At 41.6% G+C, this 17,758-nt stretch overlaps 1 protein-coding gene across 4 annotated transcripts in view; it reads left to right on the top strand.

Annotated features, from left to right (window-relative positions):
• ROBO1 (roundabout guidance receptor 1) overlaps positions 1-17,758 on the top strand; it is a 356,075-nt gene that overhangs the window by 266,755 nt on the left and 71,562 nt on the right. For all 4 annotated transcript variants that reach the window (XM_044284562.1, XM_044284560.1, XM_044284561.1 and 1 more), the window contains exons 8-15: positions 3,111-3,235; positions 6,373-6,544; positions 9,051-9,256; positions 12,340-12,421; positions 14,142-14,310; positions 14,391-14,557; positions 15,289-15,410; positions 15,631-15,862. In XM_044284562.1, the coding sequence (XP_044140497.1) occupies positions 3,111-3,235; positions 6,373-6,544; positions 9,051-9,256; positions 12,340-12,421; positions 14,142-14,310; positions 14,391-14,557; positions 15,289-15,410; positions 15,631-15,862 (1,275 nt within the window). The remainder of the gene's footprint in view (positions 1-3,110; positions 3,236-6,372; positions 6,545-9,050; positions 9,257-12,339; positions 12,422-14,141; positions 14,311-14,390; positions 14,558-15,288; positions 15,411-15,630; positions 15,863-17,758) is intronic.

The following is a 17,758-nucleotide window of genomic DNA, read 5'->3' as shown; positions in this document are numbered from 1 at the left end:
CAGAAAGCAACGAGATTCATTAGTAAGTCTGGGACTCCCTTTGTTCAAAAGGATATGCAGTATCTGTGGGTGCCGTAGAACTTCAACTCATTTTAATCCCATTTTCTTCCACCATTGGTGGTCCAAACCTGCTTATAGATCCTACAGGCTCTGCGCTATTGGCAAGCAAGGAAGGGGTACCATAAAATTATCCAAGTTTCACACCAAGTACCTTTGGATGGAGCTGGTTACTGTAGCACAGTTCCCTTTGGAATGAATGTGAGAAGTGCTGCAATTACCAGTACCATCCACTACAGAATGCACGGAGCTGTGTAGGTCTGGCACTGGGGCTACTCAGGAATAGCTGACTGGCAATAGTGTGAAATTTCTAACTCCCACCAATCAGATATTGATGTCAGGGGATAGCCAGGAGCTCCCCGCACACATTAGTGTCGGCCGAGCCGGTCTTGGTGGATTTGGCCAACTGAAGACTAATGTGTATGACCAGCCTTAGCACTACCATTCCAGAATGAGGGGGAGTAACACAGTGACTATCCAATCCTGGAATATAATTTTTTGCTATGGTGGTCCCTCTTTTCTGTTTGTGTTCCTGACTATGCAGAGATCATTGATTAAAACACAATTTGTTAGAATATTTACTCTGATTCCTTAATGTACAGTGAAACAGGAGGATTTCTAGTTAAGGCTGTATATACAGGACATTGTTACCTCTATATACTGCTATAACATTTTGCATTTGCATAAACCAGGATGAGATTTTGAAAAGAAAAAACTTAGAAAATTAACTCAGAATTTTGCTCTTGCCCTGAGACTTTAGATATTGCAGCATGAACAGAATTTCATTTGCTGACTGCAAATTATATGGCACAAAGGCAAATAATTCCACACGGGTGGGCATCAAAGCTAATTTAATAAAAAATATCTGTGGTCATCAAAACAGCCAGAACAGTCCTATGGCTTTGACTAAGTCATTCTGGCTGGTTCCTTATTCCACTGCATTGCTCTCATTTTCCATAACTCATCTTTTTAATGTGTGAATCCTTTTCTTTTGCTTATGAAATGAATTTTCCGCTCATATTCTGTCATAAACCTCCTTAGCTATTACTAAGTGGTTAAAGTGCAAGTTAAAATTTATAAGTGGAGGGATTTCTGTGAATTTCAAGTGCCAAATGACAACATATTCAAACTCCAGTATGTAAGTAAATGTAGAACATCCCCAAAAAATCCAAGTGTTCAGAAGAAAATGGGAACTATACCGTGCATAAGGCATGGTCCTGCTCTATGGAAGGTTGGTGGTACATGACCAGAGAGCAGTTAGTCAACCCCTGTTAAGTAGGATAAATGTCTTAATTGGATATTATATGTGAAGGCTGATGAGCTTTCTGTAGGCAGGTGATCACATACACAGTCCAACAGCTTCCAAAGTGGCCTTCTTTAACCTCATATATGCAAATTATTCATAGACCCCTTCAGTTACTGAGCCTATGAAGACATGAGGTAGTCAGTAAGTGTAGGTTCAAGGCTATGGGTTGAAGTTAGATCAAAGAATGCAATGAAAATGTTTTGGAAGAGAATGGATCATCCTGTACTCGGAATAGTATTGAAGTAGATATAGACCATGATATTGTGCTAAGACTTGTGGAAATTGGGGGAGCTAACTGATTCCACAAGCTGTAATTTCAAATCATTTTATAACAGGGCTTAAGTGGGTCCCAGTTTGGGTTCTATCTCTACTGAAGCTCTGGTTTGAAAAGAGGGCTCATTTTGATTTCCCCAGGGGTCCACCTCAGCTGAACTCTCATCACACCAATTCCTCTTGAGTTCCTCATACACATGTAGGCCCAGCCAAAGGTTCATCTGTTTTATGTGGGAAGAGGAGAGTAAGCCACTGTAAGACACCTGTGGTGGCATCTTAGCTCCTTTAAGAACAGAAGGGTTGGCAGTTTAAGTTCAACATGCTCCATCCTTCTTTCATCATCTGTCATGGGAAAGTCAGGGAAACCCAATACACATTAGATGGTGGACACCTCTAGTTCTGTGTTTTATAGGCAAAACTATGTTGCTGCATAGTACAGTGAAATCTAGCAATACTATATGGATGAAAGGATGACTTCATGACTCATAATCCACAAATGTCTGATCACTAGAGATGAGCGGATCGATTTGTACATCAAATTTGTGTAAATCAAATTTGTTTTAAAAATCAGCCTCCTTGAGCAGTTAGGGGCTAGCCCCACTGGTCAAGAAACTTCTCCTCTCCCTTTATTGACAAGGCCAGGCATCACACCTGGTCCTGTCCGTCTTGTGCCTGTGCCATTGCTCAGAGTAGTAGCACAAGCGCAGAAGCTCTGCTGCTTCCACCTGAGTAGCGCAGATGCCAGCTGTGCATGCACCGCCATACTTCCGGGTGTACCCGCACATGAGCGGCGCATGCACAGTCAGCATCTACACTGCTCACGTAGCAGCAGCAGAGCCATAAGATTGATAGAGCTAGGTCAGATGTCTGGCCCTGTCAATCAAAGTCTAGGAGTCTGTTGAGTGGCGGGGCCAGCCCTCACTGCTCAAGGAGGATGATGGTTAAGTGAAATTGATTACGAATCAATTTGCTCATCATTACCTATCACAAACATGAGACAATCACTATGTGTAACAAAACTGCATCTTTCTCTTTTTAAGTGCAGATTTTTCAGTTTCTTCCCCAGGTGCAAAGTCATATTTTTTCCTCTAACATAAATAGTCATTAATGTAACACAAGTCACATATGGTCTTTACACATCCTGTTTATTACCAGCTGAAGTGACCATATGAACTGTATAAACCAAGCAAAAAAAGAAACAAACTGCTTGAGATTGCCCTTGCGGCAAATGCAGATGTGTACTTTTTATTTTCCGTTTGTGTTGTTCTGCAACGTAATGGAGTAAAATGTGTTGACCTCGGTTTACACAGTCAGAATACATTGAAATACTGTAGCTTTGACTTCCAGAAATCGACTGAACTGTGATCTGTTAGGGTGGGTCAACAGGTCAGGATATTGGGGTACTCCTTTTCACAGCATTTTGAAATTTAGTTCTCGGGGGCCTGTTTCACTGATATGTATATATATTTTTCAGAACCTCCAAATTTTGTGGTGAAGCCACGTGATCAGGTGGTCGCTTTGGGACGTACGGTCACATTTCAATGCGAAGCAACAGGAAACCCTCAACCAGCTATCTTTTGGCAGAAGGAGGGCAGCCAGGTAATAGATTTTAATAGATTAACAATACCTATGAAATTAAATTGATATGCGTCAAATCGCCATTAACTCTTACTCGTAAAGACTTTGCATGCCTAAGTGTGAAAGCAGTATTAAATTACGGTAAGCACCTTTACACATTGCTGAAATTGATTTGCCGCTGATGATGAGCGTGCCTGCTAAATTTGGATATCAAAATGGCTGTCATTGAGCTAAAGAAGGCGCATACATCATTAACTGCAGCAGATCCATAAATGAACTGACAGGTACAATTTATTTCACGTTAGACGGGTATTATTCCGAGATAAACAAGGGTTTGATTACATCAGTTAAAGGTCATCCATTTATCAAGCAGCAAGCAAAGATTTCTCATTACACCGCAGAGTGTCATGTAGTTTCATGCTTATGATACGGCTTTTAAAATAGATATCTGAGTCTCATATGGCAAAAGAAAACATGCAAGGGGTTTGTAAAGAGTATATTTTTAGAAATATATATAAAATATCTAAGAAGGCAGTATATCCATAAAATTAAATACCATAAAAATATACATAAATAAAATAAACAGAATATGTATGTAAATGTATATAACCTAGTAAGGCTTAAAAAAATAAAAAAATAAAAAATAAATAAAGCCTTGATGCAGTTCTGGATCCATTACACAATGGACACCACCAATGCCCAATGGACAGTGGAGTCTTTTAGGTTGTAAAATATAAGGAATATGTAACAGTCTCCTAAATAATCTGGTGCAAAGTAATAACAAAGTACTGTATAATGAAAATGGATGCATTTTATATTTTTTGTTCAATAAAATTAAAGGGGTTATCCAACCCTTATAATGTGCTCCCTAAAGCCCGGTCCCCACATATAGGTTATACTTACCCTTCTACCTGCACCTGCGTAGCTGCTGATACCTACACGGCCACCATTGCATCTTCCTATCACATAGATCAAAACATCCAGCGACAAGGAGAGCAGCCAATAACAGACTGCGACAGGGACGAATCTCCCTAGCATCGGGGGTGACGCTTGGTAGACTTGTTCCCGTCGCAGCCTGCTATTTGCTGCCCCCCATCACCCCTCGGCGCCGGATGTTTTGATCCACGCAATTGGGAGATGCAGCAGTGGCCGTGTGGGCATCCTGAACGACGCAGGTGCTGGGGAGCAGGGTAAGTATAACCTATATGGAGAGGTCTTGGCATTAGGGGGGACATTATAGGGGTTGGATTACCCCTTTAAAATCCCATAAAAATTCTTAAAATATAAATTGTTGTGTAATTGTATGCAGCCTAGCAAGGACATTTTCGAGGGTATAAATGATGCATAAATAAATATTAATAACAAAATAAAAAACAGGGCACTAAAGGATATAAATATGGTAATATAAAAAATAAATAAAACACTAGATCTAAAATAAATAAATAAATAATATAAATGAGATATCGGTGAGTAATTTGACACTAAAATTGTAAAATATTTTGAAAAATAAAAGAAAAATGTATTTTATTGTGTATAACATAACAAAATAGCAATGCATATTTTCAATTATTACCACCTTTGATTTCTTTGTGTGGAAAATCTTTTAGTTCCTCAGCATATTGTATAATGGGATTAGCAGTCATCACCTGTTGGCTAAAATAACATTTTATATTTTTGTCTGAATAGTAACCAAATTCTTTCACCTTAAGAGATAAGGGACCAGGTATACTTAATGGAATGATAATTCAGCTGTAGCGGCAGAGCCTAATGACATCCTACATGTGTATTTTGTGATATGTTGCAGAACGTATTGAACTGTGAATCGTTTTGCATATAATTAAAATGGGGGATGTGCTGTAGGAAAGGAGATAGTTGGTTGTGCTATTGCTCATGAACATAACATGCCTATCTCTGCCTCTACAATGTGTATGACTCTGTCCCTAGGGAACAGTGAAATGAACTGGGATTAAAATTAGTTTTAAATTAAGAATTTTTAAAATATATTTAACATAAACATGGGGAAAATCGAAAAATCTACTTATATGCCCGGTATTGTTTTAAATTGTAGATGAAAAATGGGATTTGTATTCAGAAACGCTATCTATATTACAGACCTCTCTTCACCTTAAATATGTGTTTTTCCTCTCGTATTTGCATATAAATAGGTAAGCAGAGGAAAGAAACAGAAAAAGTGGTGCAGACAAAATGAGATTTTATTGGCTTCTACTCCATTATTATAAGGCTTTTTTCCCCAGCACTGTCAGGCCTCATGCACACGTCAATAGTTGTGGTCCATATCCGTTCTGCAATTTTTTGGGGAATCATACGTAGATCTTTTTACAGATTTGTGTTTTGGAGGATGGATACCGTTGTGTGCATGAGGCCTTATTCGTTGTCACATTATTGGTAAATTGCATTGGTATATTTAGGTAGCCTATGAGGCTTGTGACCAAGTGGGTCTCCAGCTAAGGGTTATGCCTATTCCCCATGGGCTGTGCAGAGGTGTAACTTAAAACTCTTGCATCTCAATAGAAAATCAGTTCCCCCCTGTTACAAGTCCCCCCTCTTTGAGGCCCTTCAGGCAACATGGCTGTGCACCACCTACAGTTACAATCCAGGTGCTGTTCAAACCTTAGCGGGGCTCACCCTCCCCACACCAGATGGTCTTGTTGCCCTTTCCTCCTACAAATGTTTGAGGATTGGATTTTCAAAGGGATCATATTTGTTTGTGAAACTATCTAAACACCATATTGGTGGCCATCAGGCTACTATGATGGCCTTGGAGAGCAGCATCCCAGCCTTGGTTGGTTCTTTCTCTTTTACTATTGGCTGGTGACTATCTGTGATGGACCAACTCTTCAAAGGATCAGCATTGTTACCAAACAGGAGGGTGGAGAATTGGACAATGGGTCACAGAAAACCTGTTCTTGAGGAGCAAAACTGGCATCATAATGGGAGGCTTGGTTTGATCTTTGCTATGGGCCCCTTCTCTTCTATGTACTCCAGAGAGCTTGTATGACTAAGTGACTAAGTTTATGCTATGACTGAATCACAATATTATAGAATATAATATGAAAGAATATAAAAAAAGAACGTAAACAGAATCTGTATTCTATCCAGAATTTACACCGTTTTTTGTTGTTGTGTTCTTATTTTAGAACCTGCTCTTTTCCTACCAACCTCCTCAGTTATCCAGCCGCTTCTCAGTGTCTCAAACCGGTGACCTCACGATCATTAATGTCCAGAAATCTGACGTTGGCTATTATATCTGCCAGACTCTAAATGTGGCGGGCAGCATTACAACAAAGGCTTATTTAGAGGTTACTGATGGTAAAGTACAAACTGTTTTTAATTCAAAAGCTTTCAAGGACACAGAGAATTCCCTTAGCTTTGTAATCCGTTCTCCTATAAGAGGAATCTTTCCAAGCATCTCTCTGTTTTACAACTTTCTGCGTCGAGCATGCTTTTAATTAGTGCTGTTTGGGTTTTATAATTGGCTGTCGGTGCCAGGAGCGGAATCTGTGGCTCCCCGATGTGCGTAGTTTGAGCGCAGTGTGTGACTTTTGTGTAGCCATAATGCTAATATTTTAGCAATATTATCTCTGGAACAAATTTAGCTTTATGATAAAATAGTTTATTGATCTTTCAAGAAATATATTTGGCATTGACTGGCACATAGCTGGCACTTATAAAAGTCACACTGCGGTTTTAGCATTGCTAAATTAAAGATGGAATGAATATAGTAAAGTAAAACAGGCCTACGGGCAGGATTTACTAAACCATGGGGACACGCTTAGTGGTACAACCTGTGTTTAAGTTCACATGCTATCGGAGCGGCCAAAAAGGATCTGTGCCAGGATAAAGGCATGCAGATACAGCTGACTGCCTATAGAGGGGTAGCTCATGGAAAATACCTTCAGGGTCTGTTTAGTGCAGGGATGACCAACCTGTGTCCCTCCAGCTGTTGCAAAACTATAACTACCAGCATCCCTGGACAGCCTAAAGGGCATGCTGGGAGTTGTAGTTTTGCAACAGCTGGAGGGACGCAGGTTGGTCATCCCTGGTTTAGTGAAATCTGGGATATTTGAAATTAGATGTAAGGCTATTGGCAGAAAAAGGTTTCCACTATGTCCCTTATATTAAAGGGGTTGTATTGATGACTTATTCTCAGGATAAGTCATCAATATCTGATCAGCTGGGGTCTGACACACAGCCCCCCCCCCCCCTCACCCACGCGGATCAGCTAATCATTTCCTTCTCTTTTGCCCTTCCTTCTTTTTCTTTGTTTGTCTTCTTCCTTCTTTCCTCTATCCTTCCCTTCCTTCCTTTTGCATGTTTCCCATTTTGGCCTCATGCACACGACCGTTGTTTTGGTCCACAAAACCGGACAAGAATAGGCATTTCTATAATGGGCCGCCCGTTCTGTTCCGCAAATTGCAGAAGGCACAGGGGCGGCTTCCGTTTTTTGCGGATTCATGGTTTGCGGACCGCAAAAAATGGAATGGTTGTGTGCATGTAGCCTCTTTCCTTCAGTAATTCCTTCCTTTCTTTCTTTACTTCCTTGTATTTCTGATTTCCGTCTTTTCTTACTTTCCTTCATCCCTTCCTCCTGCCCTATTCTCTTATTTCCTCACCTTCCTTCCTTCTCTCTCTTTTTCCTTAATTGTATATTCCTTTTTTTGTATAGTTATTTCTTCCCTTCTCCCCTCCCTCCTTCCTTTCCTCCTTCCCTCTCTTCTTGCTTTCTTCCCTACTTTTCTTCGTTCATTCCATACTTCCTCCCTCCCTCTTTATGCATTTGAATTTGTTGAATAGTTATGTCATTAAGAAATGCGGGTGTGAACATCGCGTTATACAAAGACCCGTTTCATTACAAAATCTCACTTTGCTTTACCTCTGTCAGTCCTAATGATGGCCATAAGTGATTTTACACTTTACCCTAAATGAAACATTTAAAGGGGTCGTCTCACTTCAGCAAATGGCACTTATCATGTAGAGGAAGTTAATACAAGACACTTACTAATGTATTGTGATTGTCCATATTGCCTGCTTTGCTGACTTGATTTATTTTTCCATCACATTATACACTGTTTGTGTTCGTGATTACACCCATCCTGCAACCCAGCAGCGGTGGTCGTGCTTGCACAGTATAGGAAAAAGCGCCGACCTCTCTGGTGGCCGGGACTGTGGGAGTTCACTGTCCCGGCCATCTCGTATCTGCTCTGCAGCGGTGGTCGTAATCCCTGGATAAAAGCAGTGTATAATGTGATGGAAAAATAAATCCAGACAGCAAAGGAGGCAATACGGACAATCACAATACATTAGTAAGTGTCTTGTAGTATTACTTTCTCTACATGATAAGTGCCATCTGCTGTAGTGAAACATCCCCTTTAAGGAAACTGAGAAGTTTTTCTAGAACTGCTTCAATATTAAAAACGCCACTTGTAGAACGGAGATCTCTGCATGAAGCCCGTACATGAGAAGTGCATTGATGTTCACTTCTTGCGTGTCATCCAAACATCTGTTTTTGTATTAGCGTAAAAGCCGAGAAATGGATCGTTTTGTGATGAACTAATGTTGCCTGTTTTTTTTTAACAGGATGCTTGGAAAAGGGCAGCAAGTTGTGCACATCTTTTCCTTCAGACGAGATGGCGTTTCAGTATTCTGTGTCTTGCTTATCATGAAAATTCTCCCTGAATAATGCATGATTCCTACTTTAATTACTTGCTTAATTACCTTTAGCTTGTTTCAAAGCCTACAGCAACTACTGTTGCTTGATTGATTAGAAAATTGCTCCCAGTTGCAGACATGTATTTCCTGTTGTTTTCTTTGGCAGTGGTCGCTGACCGTCCCCCACCAGTCATCCGGCAAGGTCCTCAGAATCAAACAGTAGCGGTCGATGGCACTTTACTCTTAAATTGTGTAGCTACAGGAAATCCAGTTCCCACAATTCTTTGGAGGAAGGATGGCAACCTTATCAACACCCAGGAATCTCGGACCAAGCAGCTGGACACGGGAGCCCTGCAGATCAGATATGCCAAGGTGCGGAGAAAGTTGGCCTGCAATGTGATAACCCAGCTGTGTCTCATTCATATCTTTACAGTATTGTGCCATCTCTTTATTGTCGAAAAGTTTTATTTATTTATTTATTTTTGCACATAAAAAATTGTATAATAAATAAGATAAATAATAACTAAAAATATATAATATATAAGAATAAATATTCAAAAATGCGGTAAATATAATCTGTATAAATGTGTTTGACGAGTTGCGCAGTGAAGAGGGTTAATTGCTGCTTAGACCAGGTTTGCATATTTTTATACTTTTTTCAGTATATTGTAGTTGAAAAGAAAAGGTTTCTATTCAAATGTGGCAGATTTGTTGTAGAAATTTCTGCACCTGAAAACTAGTTCTATTCATCTAATTGGGGTTGTTTCTGCAGAAAGCACATGGTTGTCTGCACGCTCCATTCAGATTAATAGGATCGGTTCGCAATTTTGTTCATGTGAATATAAGCTAAAAGTGAGATCCAAAACCGTTTCAATGTTGGGGGGCAATTCACAAGAGTGTATTCCGGATTTAGTATATGTCGGACTGTATTACTCGCCTGTGTCGCTGCCTGAACACAGGTATAAATGACCCGAATGGACAGCATCATAGATTTGTGGCGCCAGATGGAAGCAGGTCACTTTCAATGACTCCAAATGGCCGCCCCTACGATCCAGCGGCAGCTTCAGATACTCTGGGATATACTTATCTACACCCCAAACTCTGGAAAGAGGGGATGATAGAAAGAAACAAATGTAAAAGCTGTATGCAGAGCGGCAATTGGTAAAGGTACTAAGCTGTCATCTAGGTCACACCCAAAATATTGGACACGTCCTCGTCACATCATCATCGTTTTTTGCTCCTTTTTTTTGCGGTAACAACATCAGCTTTAGGCATCATTCACACGACTGTATGTATTTAGCAGTCCGCAAAAACAGATCCGCAAAAAATACGGATGACGTCTATGTGCATTCCGTATTTTGCGGAACGGAACAGCTGGCCCCTAATGGAACAGTACTATCCTTGTCCGTAATGCGGACAATAATAGGACATGTTCTATTTTTTTGCGGAATGGAAATACGGACATACGGAACCGGAATGCACACGGAGTAACTTCATTTTTTTTTTTTTGCGGACCGATTGAAGTGAATGGTTCCACATACAGTCTGAAAAAAACAAAAACGAACGGACACGGAAAGAAAATACGTTTGTGTGCATGAGCCCTTAGATGTTAGCTGAAGGTCTATAGGTAATGTGAAACACGGGATGTAAAAGCATTTTTTTGCTTTTGGCATTTTTGTTCATTAGAGGTTTTTTTTGTGAATTGAACCCCTCAGATGCCGTGTTCATCGTAGATCATGGTATCTGACATTAGCATTGAGGCCTTTTCAGGGGTTAATTAGTGGTTAAAAAAAAAAAAATAACATACTCACCTCATCCATTTCCTCGCAGAGAGGCCATCGTGACCATCTTAATTAAAGAAACCGCGCAAAATCTTGCATGGTGCTGTAATGACGTCACCACATCATCACACTGGCCAGGCGCGGTGACATCATCACTCATGACGTCACCATGCGCAAGATTTCACGCGGTTTGTTCAATCAAAATGGCCTCTCTGCGAGCAAATGGATGAGATAAGTATGTTTTTTTTATTGTTTTACTGCCATTTCAGGAAAAATGTATTTGTTACCACGAAACGCAAGGAAATCAAATCAATTTTTTTCTGAAATTCAGATCGAAGTCAATTCGTTTTACTTCAACTCGCTCAACACTACTTAAGACTATGTAGTATGCAGCAATACCCTGCCAAAACTGCATTTTTATAAAAATATGGTCTATTTTTTAAAACATTTTTCATCCAGATTTATTAAATACTAGCAGAAGGAAAATATAGATATATTTCATCTATTTCATTTAATGTGTGTGTCGTTAAAAGATATCGACAGTATCCCCCATAACAGTGACCTCTACAGCACCCTTCCCCTTAACACTGACCCACCCCCAGTGCACCACCACGTTAAAATAGGACCTCTACAGCAGCCCATTCCCCTTAACTTTGATCTTCACAGCAGCCAGCTTCTTTAACAGTGACCTCCACAGTACCCCGCTCCCTTAACAGTGACCTCCACAGTACCCTGCTCCCTTAACAGTCACTTCACAGTACCCTGCTGCCTTAACAGTGACCTCCACAGCAATTGCCCCTTTAATAGTGGCTCCTGCCCCCTTAACAGTGACCTCCACAGTGCCCTGCCCCTTTAATACAAGTCTACACGACGACATGTGTCGCGCAACACTTTGTCTCAACAATTTTTATAATGATAGGCTATGGCTGCGAGACGACAGTTGCAAAAAATCCATTCAAGATGGATTTTTCTGTGACTGTTGCGCCGCAGTCACAGCATGTCACATGTTGCAGTGCAACACCATAACCTATCATTAGGTTAGTACCTTTACCAGCTTCTATTGGCTGATAAGGGTCATGTGGACCGTGTGTATGGCAGTTGGGATATGAAGAGAAAGACTTGCAGGCTTGTATTGGCTAATGCAGGTCATTTTTCGGGAATACCTCAGGAATGGTACTGTCCTAGAGAGCTGAGAACCCACAAGATTTCTTTCCAGGTAGCAAGGGACTGTGTATACCAAGTTTCGTTGAAATCGATGGTTGCGTTTTTGAGTGATAGCGGAACATACATGCATACATAAATACATATGTCCTTCTTTATATATATATATAGATTTGCCATTACAAAAATTACGTTTCTTCTACGGTTTAAATGAACGCACCAGTTTAAATGCCTGTGAACAATGGTCCTAATCCAGCACTCGTCTCCGCTCATGTCCTTTGACATGAATTTGCATGTGTGATTGTGTAATTAGACTGATAAAGGTTATTATTAATTTCTGCTTTACAAATAAAGTCGTGTATTTTGCCACTTCTTTGAAGTCATGAAACCGAGTTGGCTGCCTGGAACAGCTAATAGCTCTCCATCCGGAGCCAAACGCATCCTCGGTAATTGCTTTTCCATCCCACTGCCTTTCTGATCGGCCCAAATACTCATTTCTGGCTTTCGTTTCAGCTAAGTGACACGGGCCGGTATACCTGCACAGTATCCACGCCGAGCGGAGAAGCCAGCTGGACCGCATTCATCGAAGTCCAAGGTAACTGCATCCACAATGTCACCTGTATTGTCATGCAGGGTATAGATTTAGATGATGGCCGTGGCATATAATGTATCTATTTTTGATGGCTCTGTAAAATAGTAACTAGCATTGCAGTATATGAATGTAGCTGAGCTGAGTTTGTTATTTAGCACTTATGGTGGTATCACGATGACAAAGGACTGCAGTTCGCTATCTACAATATGATATCATTAGAACTAGGAGGAACCTTCCCTTCCCAACCCTGTATCTTGGTACTTTGACTAAGGTATAGTGCCTGGGTGTAGCTCTAGGGGGTTCATAGGCACCCAGCCTTGGGGGATTAGGGAGCCCTAAGGCCTCATAAGAAGGTTTTATTATAATAAGGCCTCATGCACACGACCGTTGTGTGTTTTGCGGTTCGCAAATTGCAGATCCGCAAAAAACAGATGGCGTCCGTGTGCATTCCGCAATTTGTGGAACGGCACGGACAGCCATTGATATAACTGCTATATTTTTTTTTGTGGACCACAGGAACGGGGCAACGGATGCGAACATTGAAGTGAATGGGTCCGCATCTGAGTCGCAAAAATGCGGCTCTGATGCGGACCAAAACAACGGTCATGTGCATGAGGCCTTAACAGAACATGGTAGGTGTGTGTGTCGGGGGGTCTGTTACAGATTTTGCTTTTGGGCCCATTGTTGGCACCCCCCACGGCACTTAAAACCCAGAGCACCTACCCTCCAGACTTCTTTGGCTATGCCTCTTCTCAGAGAGGATTCACAGTGCAGTCCTAGACCTCATGCACACATGTATTTTGCCATCGGCAAATAGCGTATCCGCAAAATCCGGATACCATCTATGTTACATTCGCATTTTTTGCAGACCTAACTGATTTCAGTGGGTCTGTGGTCCACATTTTGCGTCCAAGTATATGACTCCTTTGTGTAACGGACATACGGATGAGGAAAGTGTGGCTCTGCATCCATATGTCTGTTCCACAAAAAGAAAATATCTGCAAAATGTGGAACATGGACCCATTGAAGTAAAAAAAAATGCTGACGGCACACGGACCGCAGATATATTTTGAGGATCTGCCATTTGCGGACCGCGAGATTGATAAAGTCACGTGCATGAGGCCTTAAGGAATTGCTAACTCAACTGACATTGCACAAAAGTGTTTGTATTTACAACAATTGCCATACCGTATCTTATAAGGGTATAGGCAGGGTCAATATCAGAGGAGTAACAAACATATTACCGCCAAGACACTGTGACATAACATCACGGAGGCTCAGTCGTTAGCACTGGTGCCTTCTAACGCTGGGGTCCTAGGTTCGAAACCGACCAAGGACAACATCTGCATGGAGTTTGTATGTTCTCTCCGTGTTTCGGTGGGTTTCTTCCGGGTTGTCCGGTTTCCTCACACACTCCAAAGACAGACTGATAGGGACCTTAGATTGTGAGCCCCATTGGGGACAGTGAGTGATAATAATGTCTGTAAAGCGCTGCGGAATATAGTAGTGTTATATAAGTGCATAAATTAAATAATAAATAACTATCACCCATTATCGCTCACACAATTATTGACCCGATTGCCCCTTTCCAGCTGCTGTACCCTATACCAGTCAGAATTTTTCCTAAACTAGATACTGTGATGGCTGCACTATACTGTACTGTACAATACTCTGTATGTAGTAGTATCCTTCCCAATGTATGGCAATTGATAATCTTCCATAGAATTCGGCGTTCCCGTACAACCTCCACGAGCCACAGATCCTAATCTTATCCCAAGCGCTCCTTTAAAGCCTGAAGTCACCGATGTCAGCAAGAATACAGTGACCTTATCCTGGCAGCCGAACCTGAATTCTGGTGCAACTCCGACATCGTACATCATAGAAGCCTTCAGGTATTGCATGGGGTGGCACCTGGTGTACATTTCATTGTCTTCAAGTACCATCTATGTGATTTTAAATCTCTGTTTTCCAGCCATGCTTCTGGGAGTAGTTGGCACACAGTGGCCGAAAATGTCAAGACTGAATCTTTTGCTGTCAAGGGCCTGAGACCCAACGCAATCTACCTCTTCCTGGTGAGAGCAGCTAATGCATATGGACTGAGCGACCCAAGTCAGATATCCGACCCTGTAAAGACACAAGGTAGGAAAATCCTAAATTTAACTAATTTGTAATTTATCAACAGGGATAAGGGCGACCTTCAGGGATTATAGACTGTCTGCAGGTCCGGGACCTGTGGCTGCCACTAGGGGGCGTTCACTGCATACAGATCTAGATTTCAGTACCAGCTGTATAGATCCTCGTGGTCTCCTTATGCAGCCATGATTATATAGTTTATCAAGGCAGGAAAGCAGAACACCCCGCAGATATAATAGGAAACGAGCAGAATAAAGGACTTTGGGGGAGATTTATATAAGTACGGCACTTTCTTGTCTCAGCTGTCTGACCTATTCAGATATAGTGAGACATAGGATTCCGGTCACCCTCACCACTTTTCTGAATGAGTCAAACAGAGTCCAGCTGTGGATTATGTCACTGTCACACTCATTTCTATTAAATGCTGACCGCTGGCAAATGGAAATGGATTTCTTCTTATTAAAGGAGTTGTCCATCTCTAGATGACCTCATCCAGTTGGCTTCTAGATGACCTCCATGTACTGTAGATGGTTCTGTTTGTTTTGGATATGAATGTTCTAGGTATTTCAACTAATTTTTGACGCAATCCCTTGAATTCATTGACTGTAATTCATTTTCATATGATGTGCCGCTGAAGGGCATACCTTCAGCTTCCTGAGATATGTTTGAGATGTCTGCAAAAATACCATGTATCAGAATATTCAGTCCTGATGTATGTAACACCTTATTGATTTCAGATGTTCCTCCTACAAGTCAAGGCGTAGATCACAAACAAGTCCAGAGAGAATTGGGGGATGTGGTTCTGCACCTTCATAATCCAACCATCCTCTCGTCCTCTTCAATTGAAGTACATTGGACAGTAAGTAGATAATTAAATCACCATCAATGGCAGAGGTCCTTCAGGTCCTTCATAGCCAGAATAAACTGGTAATCACAGGTACCAGATAAGGATGAAGACGTTTTCACTTTTCCTATTAGCATTTAGATTGTTCCTGTCTGCAATGTTTGTATCTGGATTGTACACATTGAATTAGAAATGGGGCTGTTAACATAAGACATACTTTCCACCTTTTGTGCAGGTTGACCAACAGTCTCAGTACATTCAGGGCTACAAGATCCTCTACAGGCCGAGTCCAGAGAATCGCCTGGAATCTGCTTGGTCCATATTTGAAGTTCGAACTCCAGCAAAAAACAGTGCAGTGATCCCCGAGCTTAAAAAAGGGGTGAACTATGAAATCAAAGCCCGGCCTTTCTTTAACGAGTTCCAAGGAGCTGACAGTGAAGTGCGTTTTGCCAAGACCCTGGAAGAAGGTAACTACCCCCCTCCCCCCCCGTACGTGGATCAAGGTTAGGCTGATTACTCCGTACTGTTTGTTTCTCTTTCTTTCACATTTTGGGAGGTACTCATTTTACTGATTGGAGATTATACATTTTTAAACAGAAGTCTGATCAGATCCTTCGCTGGGATTTGTTTGTATGTTCACAATATTCTGTTTAATGGAAACAGAGATTAGAGTGATTGGGGAAAGCGGATTTTAGGTGACTAAATCTAGATCTGATCACAAGGATGAAATACTCAGCCATACGTGTTATAAAGGCATGGCATATCCACAGTATATGGCGGAAATGTCTGAGAGGTGCAGGTACCGCAACTGGAACATTATAATGGCCCTGGAAAAAAAATCTAAGTTGTAGACAAGTTTAAATTGACAGAAGGTAGGAACAACAGAAGTAAATGGGGACCATCAGTAACTTAGTGCAGCACAAAATACCTCCCCATCAGAACCAAATACCACAGCACAATATACTGCCACCCCACTGCAGTATTTAAAGGGGTTATCCCACTAAGCGTTTTCATACTTACCTGCTGCCACCGCGCGTTCACTTCCTGGATTCTGGCTGGGGGCGGGCTTCATCTTGATTGAAGTCTTCTCCCGGCCGTGCCGCGCGCTGGACTGAATGCGCACGCCGCCGCGCATGCGCAATGGTGACTTATTCCTACAGAGCCGGCGTGCGCGTTCGCAGCTCTGTACTATTCTGGTTGGGAAGAAGTCACTGTCGCGCATGCGCGGCAGCGTGCGCGTTCAGAACAGCGAGCGGACCGGCCGGGAGAAAAGGAGTCGTCTTCTGGGCAAGCGCGACCTTCCGGCTTTTGGAGGACAATGGTCGTAACCAGGGGAGACCGAGCCACAACAATCAGGTAAGTGGGTATGAATTTTATCCTAAACGGTGGGGATTTGTTAATAAAGTATATTTACAAAAATGATCACTGTCAAATCATTAACAGATTTAACAGTGATCATTATGATGGGATAACCCCTTTAACTATCACACCAGCCTGATGACGGCGATACAGCTGAGTTCAGAGGGGCACCTGCGGCCATTGGCCAGATGCATAAGTACCTAATAGTTCCTAGCATTAATAACTGCCGAGCATCAGAGCATTATGTACCTCGCTGGCAGCTGTGAGGAGGGCTCGGGCAGCCCCCTAGGTATTGACTCACCGGGAAGTTTCCCTGTAAGGTCTATGGCCAGTCCGCCCCTGATCTAACGGGTGCTGTAAATTAAATGGTGGCTGTGCATGCGCTCCTCTCTCCAGTCACTTCTCTGGGAGTTAAAAAAAAATTGCTGAGTAAGTATGCTCAGCTCTGTAAAAGTATCTATCTATCTGTCTATCTATTATATATCTGTCTATCCATTATCTATGTACCTATTTATTTTTCTATTTCATATACAGGTCCTTCTCAAAAAATTAGCATATTGTGATAAAGTTCATTATTTTCTGTAATGTACTGATAAACATTAGACTTTCATATATTTTAGATTCATTACACACCAACTGAAGTAGTTCAAGCCTTTTATTGTTTTAATATTGATGATTTTGGCATACAGCTCATGAAAACCCAAATTTCCTATCTCAAAAAATTAGCATATTTCATCCGACCAATAAAAGAAAAGTGTTTTTAATACAAAAAAAGTCAACCTTCAAATAATTATGTTAAGTTATGCACTCAATACTTGGTCGGGAATCCTTTTGCAGAAATGACTGCTTCAATGCGGCGTGGCATGGAGGCAATCAGCCTGTGGCACTGCTGAGGTGTTATGGAGGCCCAGGATGCTTCGATAGCGGCCTTAAGCTCATCCAGAGTGTTGGGTCTTGCGTCTCTCAACTTTCTCTTCCCAATATCCCACAGATTCTCTATGGGG

This window comes from Bufo gargarizans, chromosome 3, assembly GCF_014858855.1.
Source record: "Bufo gargarizans isolate SCDJY-AF-19 chromosome 3, ASM1485885v1, whole genome shotgun sequence".
NCBI classification, from domain to species: domain Eukaryota; kingdom Metazoa; phylum Chordata; class Amphibia; order Anura; family Bufonidae; genus Bufo; species Bufo gargarizans.
This window is presented reverse-complemented; position numbering and strand designations above follow the sequence as displayed.